This window comes from Mirounga angustirostris, unplaced genomic scaffold (genome assembly GCF_029215605.1).
Source record: "Mirounga angustirostris isolate CCGP_5_RB_7025 unplaced genomic scaffold, mMirAng1.0.hap1 SCAF_17, whole genome shotgun sequence".
NCBI lineage: Eukaryota > Metazoa > Chordata > Mammalia > Carnivora > Phocidae > Mirounga > Mirounga angustirostris.
In genome coordinates this window covers 28,298,034-28,318,894 of record NW_026991725.1, presented here as the reverse complement: position 1 = coordinate 28,318,894, position 20,861 = coordinate 28,298,034, and the positions used below count along the sequence as shown (strand labels likewise).

Here is a 20,861-nt window from a genome sequence, read left to right as displayed (position 1 = left end):
ACGTGCTTTAGAGACCCCAGAGGGAGGGGGTGTAAGGGGGGGGTGTTTGGTAATCTTTCCCTTTAGATTCTCTGCTTCCTACTCTTTACCCTCTCTCCTTCCACCCCCTGGAGCTCACCCAGAGATAGAGTGCAAAGTGTATAATTTAAGAAGGGGATCCAGGGTTGGGAGGTGTGTGTGAGTGGGGTAGGGGCACAGAGAGGTGGGCACGTACATGAGGCCATTTGTTACGGGCTGTTTGGAAGAAAAAAAGACCGAGAAGTGTACTTTTATCTGCCATTGGCCACAGCTAGATTTAAAGTACCAGGCCTTCAATTTAGTTTGCACGGAAGTGTAAGCTGGAAAAGGTGAAAGAGGGAGACAGAAGAGAGACCTTGTAAGCTCTAGAAATCCTAAGAGATGCCATTAAAGGTGTGAACGTGATTAATGGAAAATAGAAGCCTGGGAGGAAGCTTTGTGTCATGTATCCACACCATCACTTCCTCCCCATTTAGGTCTGTGAGTGGAAGACCATAGGTACCAACTATTTCTGGTAGGGAGTAATTTTGACTCTTTATGAAATGACATGGGGGAACTTGAAGCACTTCAAGAGGTGGAGTTAAGACTGTGTGAAAGGCAGTGAGGTAAAGAAGAAAGAACAAGGGCTTTGGAGGCATAAATAGTTGGGCTCAAATCCCCAAACCTCCCTTGCCTCATGTGGGTAAAGTCATTTCACCAGTCTGAGCCTTAGCTTCCCCACGGTCAACATGGAGCTCATACCCGTCTGCTGCAGTTGGTGTGGAAGGCTAAAGATCTTTAAAACGCTTGCTACCTAGAAGGTGCTCTGTAAATGTTAGCTTCGTGCTGGGATGGTTGAGTCTGGGGATGAGCCTGGATTAGATGATTATCAGAGGCTCCGGCTTTGTTTTAGAAGTCTGTCTTTAGCTGGCGTTTTAAATGAGGCTGATCACGTAAAACAGTTGGGCAAAGGTGGGGGGTGTCTTGTTCCTGCCTTCTGTCTCTCAGATCTCACCTCTACCTCTGCCCTGCAGTCGTGGGGAATTCCTTTGATTATAATATGAAAACTACTCCTTTTGCAGAAGGAGAGTGGGTTCCACAGGGCTGTGTGACGTCCTGAGAACCACTGCTACCCGTGGTGGCAGAGCTGGAACAAAACCCCAGGCTTAAATCCACCCGTGGGCTGCGAATGCCACTCTCTGACTTCCAAACCGATTGCATGTACGCTGCTCACTTGTTTGCCAGGTGTAGGATGGGACACAGACCAGGGGAGAGTGGCGGAAATGGCCCGCTAGATTGGAAGAACACGAACTATTGAAGAGTGTGGTGCGGAGGGCTTGCGTGTCTGATGACACGTATACAAGTAGCTCTGCAGTGTCTCTCTCCCCCAGGACACCCAGACCTCTCCAGCCCCCGGCACCCAATGACCTCCCTCCCCGTGGCCACATGCCTTTGGGTTTGCTGCTGTCAGTAGGGTATAAGTAACATTCCCACAGTGAGCGGATACTGAGTCTGTGCTGTGAAGAGCTTCTTGCTGCTTTGAAAATTGCTCAGACACTGCAGTATTCGGTCAGGGGCTTCAGCTTGGAACCAGTGATTCAGGGTAAAGGCTCCTTGATATTTTTGAAGTTAAGAATATGTGTGTCGCAATCTGTTCTTCAACAAGACCTACTAGTTAGTAAAGGAAGATTTAGAGATCTTTCAGTCCTATACAGGGATAGAACCTCCTGTCTTGTTGACATGGGGGACACGGTGGTGAGAACGTATGAGGCTAGGACCTGCAATGTGCAGGGTGAGTAGAGATGGGAAGAGTGGCAGGGTCAGGTCTGGGAACTGGGATTGGTCATCTGGGTTGGAGGATGATCATTGTTTACATGGTGGGTTTGCTTTCTCATCACTGCTGGAGGCTGCTCACGCCAAAGAATTCTCCTTTGAGAAACTTAAAATCCTCAGCGTGTACTCCCTAAACTTAAGGGGTTCGACATAATAGCACCAGGTACCTTACAGGGGAGGAAAGGATGGCATCCATTGGTCATAGACTGCTGCTGGGTAATAAAGTTTTTTGTTTTTAATTTTATTTTTTTATTTTTAAAGATTTTATTTCTTTATTTGACAGAGACACAGCGAGAGAGGGAACATAAGCAGGGGGAGCGGGAAAGGGAGAAGCAGGCTTCCCGCTGAGCAGGGAGCCCGATGGCGGGGCTCGATCCCAGAACCCTGGGAACATGACCTGAGCTGAAGGCAGACACTCAATGACTGAGCCACCCAGGCGCCCTGTAATAAAGTTTCAAAACGAGTTTGTTCTTTTTTTTATTATAAAAGCCTTACATGGCTCATTAGAGAAAGCTAGAAAATAAGGCAAACGTATCCTTCCACCCCCAATTGCTAACATCTAGATTCTAAAACATTTCTTTCTCCCCACCCCTTGCACTTCTGACAATGCCATGTACTTCACAATGTCAGATGAAACTTGCCAACTGGTTGCCTCATCCCCAGCTCACGAAGTGCACTCTAATCTTAGCATCTTAGAATCGTTACATAGAAGTGGTATGGGGCTAGGCGATCTCTCAGATTACTCCCAGCCTATCTTATTTTATCTTGTCTGTCTTATCCTACAATGCCTTGCTTCAAAGCCACCTGTGAAGCCATCCTCGACAAAGTGGAAAGCGATTCCTAGAATTTTTTGTATCACTCATGTCATGCGGCATGTATGACTTGCATTATAGTTATTGTTTAGGTTTTCCTTGAGTGATCTGATGGGGGATTTTGAGGCTGCAAGGCAAGGATAATGACTTACTCATTTTTGTATTATTCCCTAGCACCCAGCTGTTGAGTATGACTGAAGGTAGAAGTTTAATAACTAGATGAGTTGCCTGAGTCAAGATGAAAAGCAATCCAGGATGGAGTGGGATTTGAGCTTAATCTCAAGGTTAAGCTTAGAAAGAGGACAAGGGATCAGGAAAGCACATGGGAGATGAAGAGCAAGGTGGGAGCAACGGAGCTCTTCCTCAGGTTTCTTGAGAGCATACTTTGGCAGCTGGGACCAACCCTGGTTGGGTTGTGGCCTCCCTGTTCCATTTTCCTGTCATTTTCAACTTTGTTGAAAAGTCTAAAGGGGAACTAAATCTCTTCCTGTACTGGTAAAGTAAGGTGAGGGTGAGGCATATTTCTAGTGACTTCTCAACTAACCTCTCCATTAACCCCTTATGCTGACTCCCACAGTTCGTTTTAGTGGAGGGACTAACGAGGCTTCTTTTCGAATCTGGCCCCCTTTATTCTGGTCTCTCTCCTAGTTTCAAGGAGCTGCTCATGCTCACTGTGGGGAGGTACATGTACTGCTCTGCAGAGAATATTCTCGGATGGTCCCTTGAGGTGTCGTGTAAGCTGAAATCTGAACAAGGTGCCAGCCAAGAGTGCTTGGATAGGAGGAACAGCAGGTGCTAAGTTGAGAGTGCTAAGAGCTTGAGGTTTTTAGGAACCACTAGAAGATAGGTGGCTGAAGCCTCATGAGCCGGAGCCGGATCACGCAGGGCCTTGTTGCCATTGTAGGGATTGGAATCTGTTCTTGGCACAGTGGGGAGCAGTTTGAGGGTTGGAAGCTGTCGAGGGCTTTAGTCTGTCAGGGGGCAAAGGTGGAAACAGACCGCTGCATTCCGAGGCTGTTGCGGTCATCTAGGCAGGGCATGGTGGTGACATGAGTGACTTCACAACTGACAGGGTTTGCTGATGGAGAAGGTTTGAGGCCGAGGTGGTGAGGGGGAGAGGAACCGAGAGCAGCTTCCGTGTGGATGGCGAACAATGAGAGAGGAAGAGGTCTGTGGAAAAATCGAGATTCTTATTTTGCCATGTTTGTCTTACCCGTGAAGCCCTGAAGAGCAGATGGCAGGTGGGCAGGTGGATGACAACCCTGGCGTTCAGCAGGGAGGACTGGGCTGGAGCTGGATGTTTAGGAGTTATTACCTCATCGTGAACTCCAGAAGATGGGAGACGAGATCCATGGCCACAGATGTTTTGGCTTCTGATGGGAGGGGGAGCCTTTCTTCCACTATAAAGAGGAAGGAAAGAGAAGACCGCACAGTTGCCGGTGAGTTCGTAGATTTGACAGGGAGGTGAGGGTGAAGGAGTATGTGTCCAGTGGTTCAGTAAACGGGAGAAATGGCATGGTTGCTGAGGTCTGAACTTGTGCATTGAGGGTGTAACGAGATGCCCATTTTGTGACTTTGTGGTAGTCCCATCAAGTGGCTGAGGTGCAGACGCAGAAGTTGGAGAGCTGGGTGCAACCGAGGGTGTTCATCAGGTTGTGCGCTCTGGAGGGAGAAGGGAATTCGGCTGTGGATATCTGCAAGGGAATGATTATAGCAATGGACCCTTCACCCCTACAGATGGAGGCTGGCCTCAGATACACTTTGGTTTTTGTTCAGATTGGCCTTTCTGAAAGTGTCCTGCTGTCATCCTTGTGTCCTGCTATGGGAAGGATAAGCCAGAAGTCAGTATGTGAACAGTGTGCAAATGGAGGATGCTTCCAGGGCCAGGGATGGCCCAGGTGGTATCAGAAGCTCAGCACAGGGGCGCCTGGGTGGCTCAGTTGGTTAAGCGACTGCCTTCGGCTCAGGTCATGATCCTGGAGTCGCCGGATCGAGTCCCGCATCGGGCTCCCTGCTCGGCGGGGAGCCTGCTTCTCCCTCTGCCTCTGTCTCTCTCTCTCTCTCTGTCTCTCATTCTCTCTCTCAAATAAATAAATAAAATCTTTAAAAAAAAAAAAAAAAAAAAGAAGCTCAGCACAGATATCCTGACTTAGAAATACCAGGAATGTTGCAGCTCATAGGGAATAGTCCAGCGTTCCAGTTTATAATTTTCTTTTTAAAGATTTTATTTATGGGCACCTGGGTGGCTCAGATGGTTAAACGTCTGCCTTTGACTCAGGTCATGATCCCAGGGTTCTGGGATCGAGCCCCACATCGGGTTCCTGGCTCAGCGGGGAGCCTGCTTCTCCCTCTCCCTCTGCCTCTCTCCCTGCTCATGCTCTCTCTCTATCTCAAATGAATAAATAAAATCTTTTAAAAAAATAAGGATTTTATTTATTTATTTGACAGAGAGACACAGCGAGAGAGGGAACACAAGTGGGGTGGGGGGGGCGGTGGGAGAGGGAGAAGCAGGCTCCCTGCTGAGCAGAGAGCCCAACATGGGACTTGATCCCAGGACCCTGGGATCAAATGACCTGAGCCAAAGGCAGATACTTAACAACTAAGCCACCTAGCACTCCTATAATTTTTTTTTTTTTAGATTTTATCTATCTGAGGAGCTCTTGGGTGGCTCAGTTGGTGAAGCGTCTGCCTTTGGCTCAGGTCATGATCTGGGATCAAGTCCCACTTTGGACTCTGCCCAGGGGGGAGCCTGCTTCTCCCTCTGCCTGCTACTCTGCCTGCTTGTGCTCTCTCTCTCTGTCAAATAAATAAATAAAATTAAAAAAAAAAAAAAGATTTTATCTATTTGAGAGAGAGAAAGTGAGTGAGAGAGCGAGCACGGGTGGGGGGAGGGGCAGAGGGGGAAGCAGGAAGCCCAACCCGGGGCTCTAATCCCAGGACCCCGGAATCATTACGCTTAACCAGCTGAGCCACCTAGGTGCCCCTGTCTTCCAGTTTAAACATCCTCTCTACAGCATCCTTGACAGACTGTCTCTACTTGAACACTTTCATTGATGGGGAGCTCACTGCTTTGAGAAACATGTGGTACTGTGTCCTTCTGTCCTCTAAGCTGCAGCTCATTTCTAGAGCTGTGGCTAGAGCTGAAGTCTTCAGGACGCTAGTCCTTGCTCTTCAGGATGTTTCCTCGCAGCCCCCGGGTGAGGGGCACACAGATGTGCCTGGGAACTGTCTTGTTTTCTCCAGTGAAATGGCCTTTTTCAGCCAACTATTCCAGCCTATTAAGAGCTTTTAAAAAATCTTGATTCTATAATATAATAGTTATCCATCCCAATGTTGTATTAATTCCAATTTATATAAACTGTCTTCTGTGTTTTCATTATCCCAAGGAATGTGATGAGAGACTTTAATATCCAGATGCTTATCTATGATAGTCATCTAGTTACCCTATCACAAAGGGAATTGAAGTTGTTTGAGTATAACTTATTTTTGGTGTGCTCATGGGGCACCTAGTGGTCACTGTGTTCTAGGTAACTGCTCATACAACATGTTCAATGAACCTTTCTGAATTTTGTTAACTGTTGTTACACTGGTCTGACTTTTGAAAATTGGAACTTTTCATGAACTCAAGTCTCTGGTAACCTTCAGTTTATAATATTTTCTCAAAGATTATTCTTAATTTAAAAGTTTTTTAAAAAAAGATTTATTGGAGAGAGAAAGGAGAGAGAGAGAGAGAGAGAGAGAGATCATGAGCAGGGGGCAGAGAGAGAGGGAGAAGCAGACTCCCCACTGAGCAGGGAGCCCGATGTGGGACTCGATCCGAGAACACTGGGATTGTGACCTGAGCTGAAGGCAGACGTTTAACCGACTGAGCCACCCAGGCATCCATTAAAGATTATTATAATTTTTTAAAAAATATTTTATTTTTTTAAGTAATCTCGACACCCAGTGTGGGGTTGAACTCACAACCCCAAGATCATGAGTCACACGCTCCAGCGACTGAGCTAGCCAGGCACCCCTCAAAGATTATTGACAATGATTTTTCAAAATTTTCACTATAATTTTCTTCAACCAGATCACTTGAACTAATTCAAAGGGGCTCACGTCTGATTGATGATGGCTCAGCTGTTCTTCCCATTCTGGAGATAATCTGTGTGATTCACCCGTAGACCTTAACTTCTTTGAGAAGTGTTTGGCTGGCATGTGGGACAGTCTTTGGACACTGTGGTTAAGAGCATGGCTGGATTCAGACAGGTCTAGGTAATGTCAGATTTCATCTCTGCCACTGATGAGCAGTATGACTTGGCAGCCCCTGTGTCCTTGCCAAGCATTAGTTTCCTCTGTAAAATGAGTGTCTCAGTTGAGGATTAAATGAAGCCTTTAATGAGATGCCTGGCCCTTGGTAACCTTCTCTTCAATATGGCCATTGTGATTCTCTTAAGAGTTTGTTGGGTGGGGCTAGTGAGCACAGTAGGGAACCTAGAAAGAAACTTGTTTGGTTGGCCTCCTAGGGCAAGGCAGAAGTGCTGGGTACAGACACCCTGTCCCCAGACCCCTCTGTTTAGAAAGCAATGCTGGACACTCTTCAAAAGCCAGAATGGAGTATTTTGACCTTTGGCCTAGTGAGAACGAGAGAGTATTTCCCTCCTTTGTGTCCAGAGAAGACCTAGGTGAATTCTAGATGATGGCAGATTTCTTAGACAGGCAGTATAGAATGAAAGAGAAGATACCTGGCTCCTTTTTGACTTGTGGATGTGAGGTGTGGTGAGTTGAGGCCTTCGAGGGGCCTCAGGCTGCCATCTTGACAAGTGATAGACCAGGATGTGGGGCTCAAAGGGAGAGGGCCATGGTGTGAGGAGTGAGGAGTGGTGTTCTTAGAAAGGCAGGGCAGGATCCTGCTCCCCTGGTTATAATTATGGCCACAAGGCCTTGGAGATATCCTCAACCTGTCCCACCCACCCTCCCCCCCCTCCCTACCCTCAGCGCTATGGCTTCCCTAAGAGCTGATCTCTTGGGGCAGGAGGCCAGGAGGGCAGGTAACTAGAGCTGAGATTCTTTTCACTGCTATTTCTGGGTTGGGGCTATACTTGTTGGCAGGTGGTGCCAGGAATACAGGTGAGTGTGTTGAACTTCTGACCTCAGTGGCCAGATTAGGCCAGGATCTAGTCAAGGTTGTGTCCTCTTGCAGAACAGGGACTCTGCAAATGTTGGCTGGTTGAGTGACCCAGGGAGTGTTTAGGGGCAGGAGAAGGCAGAGTTGCTCCCGGGCTGTGTGGGAAATAAGTGGGGATGGGTACGGAGTGAGAGGAAAGAGGGGGTGCTGGGGTTTAAAAGACCATCTTCCCTGATTGCTTTTCTTTTTTTTAAGATTTTATTTATTTATTTGACAGAGAGAGACACCGTGAGAGAGGGAACACAAGCAGGGGGAGCGGGAGAGGGAGAAGCAGGCTTCCCGTGGAGCAGGGAGCCCGATGTGGGGCTCGATCCCAGGACCCCGGGATCATGACCTGAGCCGAAGGCAGACGCTTAACGACTGAGCCACCCAGGCGCCCCTTCCCTGATTGCTTTTCATCCTAATAGGCGTAAGGGAATGAGAGGTGGCTGGGGTGAGGGATCAAAATGCTGGGGTCTTGGGCTGTGACGGCTCTTGCCAGAGCCTTGGTAGCAGGTTAAATTATGGGAGATGGAGGGAGGTGTCCATAAGACCATGTTGGGGGACATGGCAAATGGTGAGACCCCTGAATGGTATCTATTTTTCCTCTCCCTAGCACGCCCACACTTCCCCAGAGGCCTGGGTGGAGGAGTGAGGCACGAAGGTCTGTGTATCTGACTGCCTGATGTAGGCCTGAGGCCATTGTCATCCCAGCCCCTCATGGGGCAAGGATGGGGCAGGTGTGGCCACTCCTTCCTCACAGTGGCCATGGCCTTACTCGGGAATCTGGCGGCAGCGCTCCCAGCACTGTGCACCTACCTGTCCAGCCGCAGGAAGCGTGGTGGACTGGGGGGGCCTCCACCCACTCAGCCTGCCACATGGCTCCTTCCAGGGCCTGTGGGGACTGTGGGTGCTGTTGCTTTCTCACAGTGCCCTGTGGGATCTGGCTGGAGGAGCCCTAGGGGGCCTGGGTTTCCTGGAGCGGTTGCACCTCAGCCACCACCACCTGGTCTGCTGCCCCTGGACTTCTTCACCACCCTGGGCTCTGTGCTCCTCCTGGATCTTTCTCACAAGCTGCTTATCACTCTGGACCCCTGCAGCCTATGGGGCCTGGGGAACCTGGAGCAGTTCGACCTGAGTCCCAACTGGCTGACCGAGCTGGGCACAGCCAGGCTTGGGGGCCTCTTCTGTCTACACTGGCTCTTGCTGGCTAGAAACTGCTACGTGTGGCCTGGCCACCATGCCAGGCCTGGAGGTCCTCTCTGGCTGGGAATGACATCAGTGAGCTGGAGGCTGAGGTTTCGGCGGCCTTGTTGGCGCTGGGCATCCTCTCTCTTGTAGACAACTGGTTGCCACACTTCAGTTTCAAGGTGACTGCAGACATCTGGATGGAGGGCATGTGGCTGCTGCTGGCCAATAACATAACACCTGCGTGCAAGACTGTGATGTGATCTGCAGTGGGCCTTTGGGAAGCCTGGACCACCTGTGGCACTTGTGGGTGCCAACCTGGGCAACCTGATTTGTCCTGCCCTCAGCTGTTGGGGGTGGGTGGGTGCTGAGCAGTGTGGAGGCCCGGCTCTGCCTGTCTGAGACAGCTACTGTGCGGGGTATCCTGGGCACCATGCTGGTCACTGTGGCTCTGGTTGTGGCAGAGTGCAAGCACAGGCGGGGCTCCAGAGGAGCTGGGGAGGGAGAGCAGATAGAGATGTGGATGGCAGGTAGAGATGTAGACGACAAAAAGGGCTGTTCTTCAGAAGTCTTTCCAGCTGAGTTGTCACCCTGGGCAGGAGTGGGAAGAGTTGGGGGGTGGGGGGACAAATGGCTGTGTTCCTCTGGCAGGGCCACTGACCCTCCCACTCAGATTCTCTGACCTAGCACAATGCCAGCATCTTTCCCAACCCTCGAAAGGGATTTGGCCCTTAGTATTTCTCAACAACCTTCTGGGGACTAGGGCAGTAGAAGGCAGAGACTGAAGACCAGAGGGAATTACGGTGGGATGGGTACCAAGGGAAGCTTCATGAATCCCAGTCTCCTGTGCTTCCCCACACATGTCCCTGGCCGCTGCTGTTGCTAAAGTTATGAGGATGGTGGGATGGGGTAGGGGTATTGCTCCTGTGGGCACAACCCAGCCAGGCTCCTGCAACTATTTTATGGGCGTACACCGTCCCAGTTCCGGTCCTCCTCAACACCTTAGCTCCTTCCTGAGGGCTGTGCATTCTTGTCACATTTGAATTGAGAATCGGTTGAAGAGATGGCAAAATAAAGCCAATTGAAAATTTGATTCTGTACTATGTGCCTGTGGAAAACTTACCTTATGTGGTTGTGACTGGTGTGTGGGGGAGGTAGACAGAATGGCCTTTAATCCAGGTTTTTTCTCATTCCCTTCGTCTGGACATTCCTTTCCTGCACCCTCACCCCAGCATATATGTACACGATCCCATTTCCTAGATTTTGTATGGGTATATCTTTCTCTCTCTCACGTTTCTGTTATGCCCAGGCTTTATCCCAGTGACTATGAAAAATAAGATGTGAGAGGTGTTTTGTGTAGCTTTCACTGGCTGAGTGGGAATTTTTAATTCACTTGAGGCTCCTCTCCCCACCCCAGGGAACAGGAAGCAAACAGATCTGAATTATATAGCCTGGTGGGAATGCTTGTAGAGTCTTAACTTCAATATTGGAAGATGAATTTGTGTGTTGCCGGGTGGTAGGGGGCTGCAGGAAGATAGTGGCAATCCTGGAGTGCCCAGAACTTTTACCCACTTATTGAACAAATAATTACAGAATATCTACTCTGAAAGAGACCTAGTAGCAACATCTTTTGTTCATTTCTCTCTTTATTTTTTAAAGATTTTATTTATTTGACACAGAGAGAGAGAGAGAGAGACAGCAAGAGAGGGAACACAAGCAGGGGGAGTGGGAGAGGGAGAAGCAGGCTTCCCACTGAGCAGGGAGCCTGATGCGGGGCTCGATCCCAGGACCCTAGGGTCATGACCTGAGCTGAAGGCAGACACTTAATGACTGAGCTACCCAGGCGCCCCTCATTTCTCTATTTAGCATGTATTTCCTGAATGCAACCAGTACACTATGCTGCGAGGATATAATAGTAAACAAATCAGACACTGTCCTTGCCCTCATGAAGCTCCCAGTCTTGGGTTAATCTGGTTGTTAACAAAGAATCTAAAATATATAATTACCATTGTGCTGAGGGATTCAAAGGAAGGGTATCTGATGTTAGGGAAACATAAAATAGGGGAGCTAAGAATTAACAAGGAGACCAAAGCAGAAGCTGGGGAGGGAGGCCAGTTTGAAGCCTGCTGTAGTTCAACCAACAAAAGATGGTAGTTAGCCGGAGCATTGGAGCTGGAGAGGATAGACTGATTTGAGATGTCCCGTGTGTCCACATCAGATCTTGCTCTTCTCTCAAGGGACAGACGGAAGACAGACCCAGACCAAACTTCTCTACAAGTGACTTAGCCAAGAGAACACCTTACTCTGAAATTAAACAGAAGTAGAGAGATTGTGTGTGTGTGTGTGTTTACACCATTTATCTATCCCCTACTATGAGCTGGTACCAACACTGCCACATTTAAACCTCTTAACAACGCTGTGAGATACATGTCCTCTCCGTTTTACAGATGGGTCTTAGAAAGCGCAGGCCCAAAGTCCGTTAGGGTTGGAGTTAGAATTGGAGCCCAGGTTTAGTAGCAAAGACTAGTTCGCCCACGGTTCTGATAACCTGAACCCACTGTTTCTTCCTCTAGTCTAGTTTTCAATTTTGGAGTCACGAGGAGGGATCCTTAAGTCCCTGAGCAGAGGGAAAGGCTGAACTCCGCAGCTGGAACACATCCTTCAGTCCAGAACTTGAGAGCGAGAGCACTGTTTCTCGTCGGAAGGGAAAAATGATACCCCCGCCCCCCACCCCCGCCGCTTCGCGACACCCGGAAGTTGCGTGTCGCATCCCGGCGCCGGCCTCCCTGTCGGGGGTGACGCCGCAGCGGACTGCCCTTCCCCAAGATGGCGTCGAAGATGGGTTCGCGACGGTGGATGCTGCAGCTGATCATGCAGCTGGGTTCGGTGTTGCTCACACGCTGCCCCTTCTGGGGCTGCTTCAGCCAGCTCATGCTGTACGCTGAGAGGGCCGAGGCGCGCCGGTGAGCGGGCCCACGCGGCCGCCGAGCGCGGTGGGGGGGCGGTACGGCCCGTCCCAAGAACGGGGGTGCGGTGAGGTGGGGAAGGAGTTGGGACCCTTGGGCTGGGGGAGAGTTAGGACCTCGGGCTTGTTAGGGGCTCTGGTCTGGGGCAAGGTGGGCATCGAGCGTAGTGCAGGGGTCCTGGCCGTGAGAAGGGCCTCCGGTTCAGGGGAGCAGTGGAGCTTGTGGGAGCTCAAGGGTTCGCGAGGGCCTTCTCCCGCTTCATTCTGTCCTCGTTGCTTCTTCCCCTATCCGGCTCGCAGGAAGCCCGACATCCCAGTGCCCTACTTGTACTTCGACTTGGGGGCGGCCGTGCTGTGCGCCAGCTTCATGTCTTTTGGAGTGAAGCGGCGCTGGTTCGCGTTGGGGGCCGCCCTTCAGCTGGCCATTAGCACCTACGCCGCCTACATCGGGGGCTACGTCCACTACGGGGACTGGCTGAAGGTGAGCACCTCGGCCCAAGGCGGGACTTCGCTAGGGGGATGGGGAGCCCGAGGCCAGTGCCCTGTGCCCCGCGGCAGTTGGGAAATGCATGGTGCTAGCCAGGTGCATAGTGTGAAGCCTGGGAAGGCAGAAGCCCCAGGCTTGTGGAGATTATTACAGACTGCAAGGATGAAAGGACCTTAGAGACCACACAAGACCACCTTTCAGAGTGTGAAAACTGAGGTCCGAAGATGAGAAACAGACTTTCCCAAGGTCACACCACAGTTAGCATTGCAGGTGAGACCAGAACCCTCTAAACCATTAGTTGAGTAATGTCAGACTATAGGGCTAAAGGGACCTTGGAGAGTACTGGTTCCAACCATCTGATCTTATGAAATTTAATTAATTTAGTGCAGCATATAAACCTGAAAGTGTCAGAACCCGTGCCAGGTGCTGCAAGCTTGTAGATAATCCTGGACAAAGGCAGGGACTGTCAGTCCAGTCGGGGAGGCAGATGTGTGAACAGCTACTGGACAGTGGGATCAATGGTTTTTTCATGGGACAGACTATACTATATAGCAGAAAGAACATTGGGATTTGAGTCTGTACTCCTGGAGGTGCAGAGGGGGCAACTCTTGGTGTCTGGGTTCTGCCACTTTCTGTAGGACCTTGGACATTTTTAGTAACCCCTCTGGGCCTCAGTTTCCACTTCTGATAAAAAGAGTTATCTATCTCTGCTGCACCTGCCCACCACACTTGGAAATGGTAAGAGTGTTCATCAGATGGAATGGGATGTATAGCGATGGGCACTTCTGTGCTCTGGACAGCCAGGAGAAACGTGGTGGCTGCAGTTCCTGACTGGGGTCCCCTCACCCCGGTCCAGGTCCGTATGTACTCACGCACAGTTGCTATCATCGGCGGCTTTCTGGTGCTGGCCAGCGGTGCTGGGGAGCTCTACCGCCGGAAACCCCGCAGCCGCTCCCTCCAGTCCACCGGCCAGGTGTTCCTGGGCATCTACCTCATCTGCGTGGTAGGTTGGGGGGCTGTTGGCTGGAAGTGCTTGCCTGGGAGTGAAGTAGAACCCAGGGAGGTGGGCAGAATAAGGCCTTGCATGTAGTTCCTGATGGTCTGCCTCCTGGGAACTGCCCCAGCCAGCTTTTGGGCCTCAGAGGCCCTTCAAGTGCCTGAGACCTGGCTGAGAGTCCCTTCTTCCAGCATTATGGCCACCAGGGAGAGAAGAGGTTGCATGGACCATTCAGTCCCAAGCCTGAGAGTCAGGAGAACAAGGTGGACTGGTCCTCTCATGGCTCCAGCCCCCAGAGGACTGAGAGAGGGGGCAAAGGAGAGGTTTGGTGGGGTTCAGACCCCAGATGGGGCTCTATCGCTTAGAGTCGGTGGGGGTTGCCTAGGGTAGCAAGTTACGGTACTCCCTACTGGAGGACCTAGGCTGAGCCAGTGTGGATGGGGATTTGGACAGGCTCCAGGTCACTTGGCTTCATCTTAGTTACTGGGCACCATATCCCATGTGCAGAGCTCTGTATTCAGAGGTGAGAGCCCCAGTCTGGCAGTGGAGACACACTTCCACTCTCCTGAGCCCTGAAGGTGAGGAGAGCCAGGCCCTAACCGCATGAGCTCCCTAGTCTGGGGGGGGGGGGGGGGAAGATGCAGGCCCTCCTCTCCGAGAGCCCCAACTCTGAGCCGGGAGTCAGAAGCCCACCTTGCAGAGGCGGACTTGCAGGTGCCATCTCAGGGGCAGCTGTCCCCAGACAGGCTCCTCAGCCCTCCAGAGAGACTTAGAGGATGGTGTGTCTTTAGGCCTACTCACTGCAGCACAGCAAGGAGGACCGGCTGGCCTATCTGAACCATCTCCCGGGAGGGGAGCTCATGATCCAGCTGTTCTTCGTGCTGTATGGCGTCCTGGCCCTGGCCTTCCTGTCAGGCTACTACGTGACCCTGGCTGCCCAGATCCTGGCCATACTGCTGCCCCCAGTCATGCTGCTCATTGATGGCAATGTTGCCTACTGGCACAACACACGGCGCGTTGAGTTCTGGAACCAGATGAAGCTCCTTGGAGAGAGTGTGGGCATCTTCGGGGCTGCCGTCATCCTGGCCACTGATGGCTGAGTGGCACGGCAAGAGGCCGAGATGGGCACAGGGAGCCACTGAGGGCCACCCTGCCTTCCTCCTTGCTGGCCCAGTTGTTTCTTTATGCTTTCTGCTCTGTTGGTTTGGTTCTTTGCTGTGTGTGTATATGTGTTGGTAAGAGGCAGGTCTCTTCCCCGGTGCCTGGGCTCGGCCCTTGGGGGGTGGGAGCCCTGATGATGATGCCTTACAGGGGTTTTTCCTGTTCGTTAGTAGGAGACCTGAGGCCAACTGCTTCCTGGGTCTCCTGTCTCAGAGAAGGGAGTAAGGCAGGGCTCGGGTGGGGGTACTGAGAGTGGGAGACAGAGAAAGGAAGACCAGGAACCGGAAGTGAGCAAATGTGAAAGATTCCTTTTTGAGCCTGGCAAGTGCAGCTAGGCTCTATAGTGTTTTTTGGAGACTGAGAGTGAGTATGTATGTTGATGCCAGGATTGGGCCAGGAGGAGCCGAGAGGCCGGGCACCGCAGAAGTCACGTGAGTTCTCAGGGTATCCCGGGGGCAGAAGCAGCACTAGCTGTTGCCCCACCTTGAAAGCAGAGCAGGCCCCAGTCTGGGGTGTGCAGGGGTAGGGTAGGCAGTGGCCAGCGTCCCGTCTCCTGCCTTCTGTTTCCGGCTCTATGTTGGCCTGGTTGGGGTGAGTGCCCTCCCAAACACCAGACCACACAGTCCTCCAAAAATAAACATTTTATATAGACATTTGGCTTTGCTTCTATGTTCTCCCCACAGGGCATGTTGCCATTGGCTGGGATTGATCTTGGGTTTCTTGAAAGACCACATCTGGTTAAGCCCCACTTTGGTCCTCCTGTGATCTCTGCCCTGTTCTGAGAGTTCCCACAGGCCTTTGGCTGTCTAGTCAGGATCCTCCCTGTAGTCTGCCTTTGATCCATCCCCTCAGTCCCTGTGTCATAGCTTGTCTCTTCCTCCCCTTTTATCCTCCTGGTTTCTTTTGAAGAAACCTTTGGTGAGGGCAGCTAGAGGATGGGGGGGACTAACATTAAGTGTCCACTATGAGGATTCTACATCTTACAGATGAGAAAATGGAAGCTCAGAGAAGGCGAGCAGCTTACCTCAAGGCACAGAGCAAATGTAGCCACAGCTGGATTCCAGGTTGGGCCTGTCTAATGCCCACACACAGCGGTGCACTCTGTCACCCCTCTCCTGAGGGAAGTCAGAGGCTGCTCCTGGGGTTTGGTTCTGTCGTGGCCCCGCTGTGCCATGATGGTCCTCTCTGTACTTGTCCATGCGCCTCCTGATTGAAAGTAGCTCAGCGACCAGTATGGGGGCCTGGCACATTGTGGGGGGTCAAAAATGCAGAATGAAACCTCTGGCTTTGGACTCCCGCCGGCTGAGGTGTTCTGTTCCCACAAATGGAGACAGCCTCCAGCGGGACCGAGGGGAAAACATCCAAACCTGGGCCTTGCTTGGAAAGAGAGCTGGAGCTGCTGTTGGTCTGGTCTGTGGGATGGAGGGGAGCCCCTCTGGGGGGCTGCTGACACCCAGGTGAGGGAGGCAGTGACAGCATTCATCTTGGGGGCACTCCATCTCATTTAGCTCTTCTCTTCCCTCTGGGAGCCCCCTGGTTCTCCAACCCTCAAGATCTTGCTCCCAGAAGGTCACTGCTCATTCCTTTCAAGTGTGAGCTGACTCTCAGACAAGTATTTGTGTTTTAATGAAGGCCTCCTGAAAAGTTGTAAGACCCAAAGGAATTAAAATAAGTAGTGGAATATCAAGCAAATGGGGGTGATATTTTGGGCAAGGGAGCCTCAAAACAGAGGCCACAGAAATTGGCCCACCTTTAAGGTTATCCCTGAGTAGAGCCCTGGAAGGCAAGCCCCCCACCCTCACCTCCCATATCTCTAGACTGAAAATTGAAGGCCCCGGGTTATAGCTTTGGAGCCAGTGGTGAGGGTGAGGAAGGGTGTCTTGGTCACACCCTTCTTCCTGTGCTTGTCCCCAATTGGGCGCCCCCCTCTGGGCAGAGTAGAGTAGGAGCTGCTTCCTCCTCTGCAGATCACTTAGCCATCAAGCCTGGTCCAGCCTGTGGCTGCCTGGGATCACCTCCAGCAGGCATGGCTTTTGGTTCACCCTGGTTGTCCCAGGGCCTGCAGGGTGGGCGGTGAGGGTCAGCTGCCTGGGTCAGAAGCTGGTTTGCAGAAGCAGTCTGGCAGCCCCTTGGCATGGTTGACCAGCTCATAAGAGTCCCGGATATCGGCCAGGCCAAACCAGAAGAAGATCCACTGCTTGTTGGAGAAGCTGCCATCACAGTGTTTGAAGTACCTGGTGGGGGGAAGGGGAAGGCTTTTAGGGCAAGGCCGGTGCTCACTACTCACTGGTTATTTTGAGGACCTACTACATGCTAGACACCCTGATATTACTGGTTTCATCCTTACAGCAGCAGCCAGGAGTCTGGTGGTGCCTTGCTCTTTTCCCAGAGAAGCAGCTAAGGCTCAGAGAAGTTAGTTGACCTGCCAGAGTCCCAAAGCTAGGAAGGTTAGACTGAGGATGTCCTTTGCTCTCTGTGCCTCCAGGGGAGGGGTTCTTGTTCACCTCTTGGTCCCCACAGAGCTGGGTGAGGGGATAGTTGCAGAAGGAAAGAGAAAGGAGAGAATGTTTTGCTGGAGATGCAGTGGGCCTGGGGTCAGCGCTTGGCAACTGGGCCTGGAATAGAGCCTGGAGGGTCAGGATTTCTGAGGACTCTGGGAGAGTTGGGGAGCGTCTTCAAGGAATCCACTGCCATGGGGCAGAGCGTCTTTAAGTGTGCTCTGCTTCTGGGGAAATCTCAGACTCCGTGGGTGGTCTGCTCCCTGGGGAATGTGGGGCCACACTGAGTGGAGCCCTTTCCTTGGGGGAAGCCGGTCCTTCCGGGGGCGTGGCTTTGGAGAGACGGGGCTGGGGTGGGGGCGGGACCTACCAGGGATTGATGGGGTTGGTGACCCGGGAGCGCCAGAAAAGCGTCTGCAGGTCCCGCCGCAGGCACTCCCACAGCATCTGGCCCGAGCCTTGGCCCTGGCGGCTGGAGCTCACCACAAACTTGTCTAGATAAGGGGTGCCCCCCAGTACGGGCTCCGTGGTCAGAATTGCGGCCGCGTTGTACCTGGCGCAGCAGGGGAGAGGCAGGCTGGGACCTCTCCTTGGCCCCAACCTGCCCAGCTCTGTCCCTCGGTCCCTGCCCTCTGGGGCCCGCAGGCTCACCCCTCAGAGACGTAGACAGAGTGCAGCCGCGGGCGCAGCGAGGCCAAGTAGTCGTCCCGCAGCTTCTTGCCGAAGCTGGCGTTGACCAGGTTCACCAGGCGGCCCTGGTCCAGGCTGTCCAGGCTGCGCACCCGCAGCATCCGATCGGCGTTCTTGAACAGGGTCCCGGACCCTGGGGGTGGCATGGAGGAGGAGGGGTTAGTTTGGCCCAAGAGCCAGGTCCCATCCGCTCCTGCATTTGCCCTGCCTGGTGGGGGGTCCAGATACGACAGGGCGGGGGGGGGGCGCGGAGGAGGCAGTGACCCTCTTTGGGAGATCTCCACAATGAAGTGATTTCTGTGGTCGGCATAGATATGTACATGATTTTCACACAGGGAGATGCTTTCCCCTAGCAGTTTGTCCCTCAGCTTCCGTCCATCGTCCGGAGACCCACCTACTTCCCCTAGACCCGCCTCCCTCCCCCGAAACCCGGTCTCGCCTGGTCTCCGCCCCCGCCCCCAGGCGCGGCCCTCACCCTTGTTGCTGAAGAGCTCGGTGAGCAGCGTGCTGGCGGCGGTGATGGCGGCCGAGGAGTGGTGCGGCAGGCGGCTGAGCACGTCCACGATGAGCCGCACCTGCTGCCGCGCCTTGGCGCTCACCCACTCGGCGTTGGTCACCAGGTCCAGATCGGCGGGCAGGTTCACGTTACTCAGGACCTGCGTCCAGGCAGGGGGTGAGCCTCTGGCCTGCAGCCGGCCACGAACTGCGCCCCTGCCCCACGGACCCTTCCTCACCGACCCCTTTACCCTCACTTCCTCCCGGAGCCCTCGGCCAGGGAGAGTTCGGATCTGGGCACCACGCCGCTTCCGACCCACCCGGCTTGAGAATGACTCTGGCGCCCGTCTGGGAGGCGAGCAGGGAGCACGAGAGGGGCTCATGCAGGCCCAGAGTCGCGGGAGTGGAGCCCGTAAGGAGGGGACACACCTTTTGACTGCTGTCGTGCAGGCCTCCTCTGTTATTGAGGAAGATGATTTTGGTGGGCTGTAGCGCCTTGGCTAGAGCCGCGGTCACCTCCAGCGAGTCGAGGAGCACGGAGCGGCGCGCGGTCGTCTCCCCGATGGGGCACAGGATGGGGATGCTGCCGGACTCCAGGCACCACTGCAGCAGGTCGGTCTCCACCGAGACGATCCCGCCGTAGCTGTGGGCCAGACGTGGTGCTCAAGAGGGCCCCCTCCAGGCCTGCCGGGCTCGGGCAGGGCGCACGGCGGAGCGGAGTCCAAGCACGCCGGGCCAGGCGGGGCCCGCACTAACCTGGCATGAGGGGCTGGCTCCGCGGCGCCCAGCACCGATCCGCCGCCAAAAAAGGGCACGGCAGTGGCGGCGTTGTGCCGCAGCTCATCCACCAGCACCTTGCAGTTCTGAGCAAGCTGTGCCTTGGCCTCCCAGAAGGAAAGGCAGCCAGAGGGCGCGGTGGGCGCGGGCAGCCCGAGGACTACCAGCGGCTTCATGTCCATGCGCTGCAGGAATGCCAGGGCGAAGGCCAGGCTGGATACAGCCCGACTGCACTTGAGTACTTCCTCCTCCACCTGCGGGAGAGGGCACGTTCAGGAGGGCCAACGCTGGCTCTGACTCCTGCAGCCTGGTCCCAGGGCCCCTGTCGGTGCCCCTACCGTGCCCAGGAGCAGTCAGGCGCCATTTCTGGCTACCGGCGCCCACCTGCTCCGCCCTTTGCCCCGTTGGGTCTTGCCATCCCCTTATCTCACATTAGTGTTCCTCCCTCTGTGCCTCCCTGCGACCTTGGACTCTCTGACTTCTTGGGGGGAGGGGTGACCCAGGCGGCTCCTGTCCAGGTTCTCCAATGGTGGGGGGGGTTACTTCTCCAGCGCATCACACTTAGTGGATTAGGGTCCCCAGTCTCCTCGCCTGGGCTGGGCGTGAGACTATTGGAACAGCGCGCAGCTTCACCCAGTCCCGGGCACTCGGCCGGGCACCGTCGAACCCCTTCCCACTTCCGCTGTGCAGAGTCCGCAGCTGGTCCCGCCATGCCTGGCGACCCGTCGCTGTACAACCCCCATCCATCCCCTCGCTGTGACATGGCCGGCGCCGCGCTCCGCTCACCTCGATGACGGCGAAGGGCTTGTCGGCGGAGTGGTAGCAGGTCTGGAACTGCGTGAGCCAGTGGCGCGCCTCCCCGGGGCTGGCTCCGCACTGGTTCAGAAAGGCCTGGATGTCCCGCTGCACCAGCGAGCGGCCAGCCGGGGGCCCGGGGGGGTCGGGAGGGGCCGGGGGCGCGGGGGGCGGCGTCCATTCCGGCTCCTCCGCGGCAGGCGAGTGGGTGTCCTCCTCGGCGCCCTCGGTCCCTTCTCGTGCGGCCTGGGCCGGCGCCCAGGCGGTGCTGAGCCGGCGCCCCGGGCTGGCGCCCCCGGCCGCCCGCCGTCGCGCGCTGCCGCTCAGTCTCCGGGCGCCCCCAGTGCCTCGGGGACCGCGCAGCCTTCCTCCCGCAGAGGTGGCCCGTAGGGCCCAGGCCAACCGCGCCGTCGCCATGACAACCAGACCGGTTGCCCCCCCCCCCCCCCGCCCACGAGTGCGCTTCTGTCCGCAGCTCCCGGCTCTGGGGGGCTCTTAACCTGCTGCAAGACGGGGCTGGGATAGCCGCGGCGGGGCGCGGACTGGGGGCGCAGAGTCGTCTCTGGGTGCATTTGAGGAGGGTCAGGCCATGGGTCGGAGGGCGGGGCCACCAGTATCCCCCGCCCCTGGAGGGGGGGACGGAACCCACTAGCGCGGGTCACGAGGCAGAGATAAGGGGTGGCGGGGTGTCTTTCATCTGCTGCCAAGGCCGGTTCCAGGAAGGGCTCAGGGGACCCAGGGTGGCTTTGGCGGTCTGCGGGGTTCTGGATGATTAAACGGGAGTGTGAGGAGGGCAAGAGGGGAGAGTAAGTGGCCGTTACCGTGGGACTGAGGGAGGAGACTGCTAGGAGAGGTGGGGAGGAGTGGAAGGAGGGTGGAGGTGTGCCAACTCTGCTGGAGGGCGGGGAATGCCTCTATCCTATGATCTGAGCTTCAAGAAAATTGGAATCATGAGGTTACCAGGGTTGGCCAAGCTCCAGACACTGGGTACCACTTTGAAGAATTTTGTCATAGTCT

General features: G+C 54.2%; 3 protein-coding genes across 4 annotated transcripts in view; 2 read left to right on the top strand and 1 right to left on the bottom strand.

Annotated features, from left to right (window-relative positions):
• The first annotated feature begins 112 nt into the window (after nt 1–112).
• The window catches only part of PYY (peptide YY), a 57,960-nt gene continuing 37,211 nt past the window's right edge, over nt 113–20,861 (top strand). Inside the window, exon 1 of the mRNA XM_064582417.1 lies at nt 113–4,081. The gene's annotated coding sequence lies outside the window, so the exon portion shown is untranslated. The remainder of the gene's footprint in view (nt 4,082–20,861) is intronic.
• Nucleotides 11,710–15,242, top strand: TMEM101 (transmembrane protein 101). Its single transcript, XM_045888819.3, has 4 exons — nt 11,710–11,942; nt 12,245–12,425; nt 13,288–13,434; nt 14,220–15,242. Exons 1-4 carry the CDS (start codon nt 11,806–11,808, stop codon nt 14,526–14,528), a joined length of 774 nt encoding a protein of 257 aa, XP_045744775.1. The 5' UTR covers nt 11,710–11,805; the 3' UTR covers nt 14,529–15,242.
• On the bottom strand, nt 15,216–20,659 carry NAGS (N-acetylglutamate synthase). Of its 2 annotated transcripts, XM_045888818.3 has the most exons (7): nt 19,836–20,659; nt 19,029–19,303; nt 18,702–18,915; nt 18,253–18,433; nt 17,739–17,910; nt 17,458–17,640; nt 15,216–16,823 (listed from the first exon to the last, which is right to left on the bottom strand). In XM_045888818.3, exons 1-7 carry the CDS (start codon nt 20,259–20,261, stop codon nt 16,670–16,672), a joined length of 1,605 nt encoding a protein of 534 aa, XP_045744774.3. In that variant the 5' UTR covers nt 20,262–20,659; the 3' UTR covers nt 15,216–16,669. The 2 variants fall into 2 exon arrangements, with proteins under 2 accessions (XP_045744774.3, XP_054366767.2); XM_054510792.2 differs by lacking the exon at nt 17,458–17,640.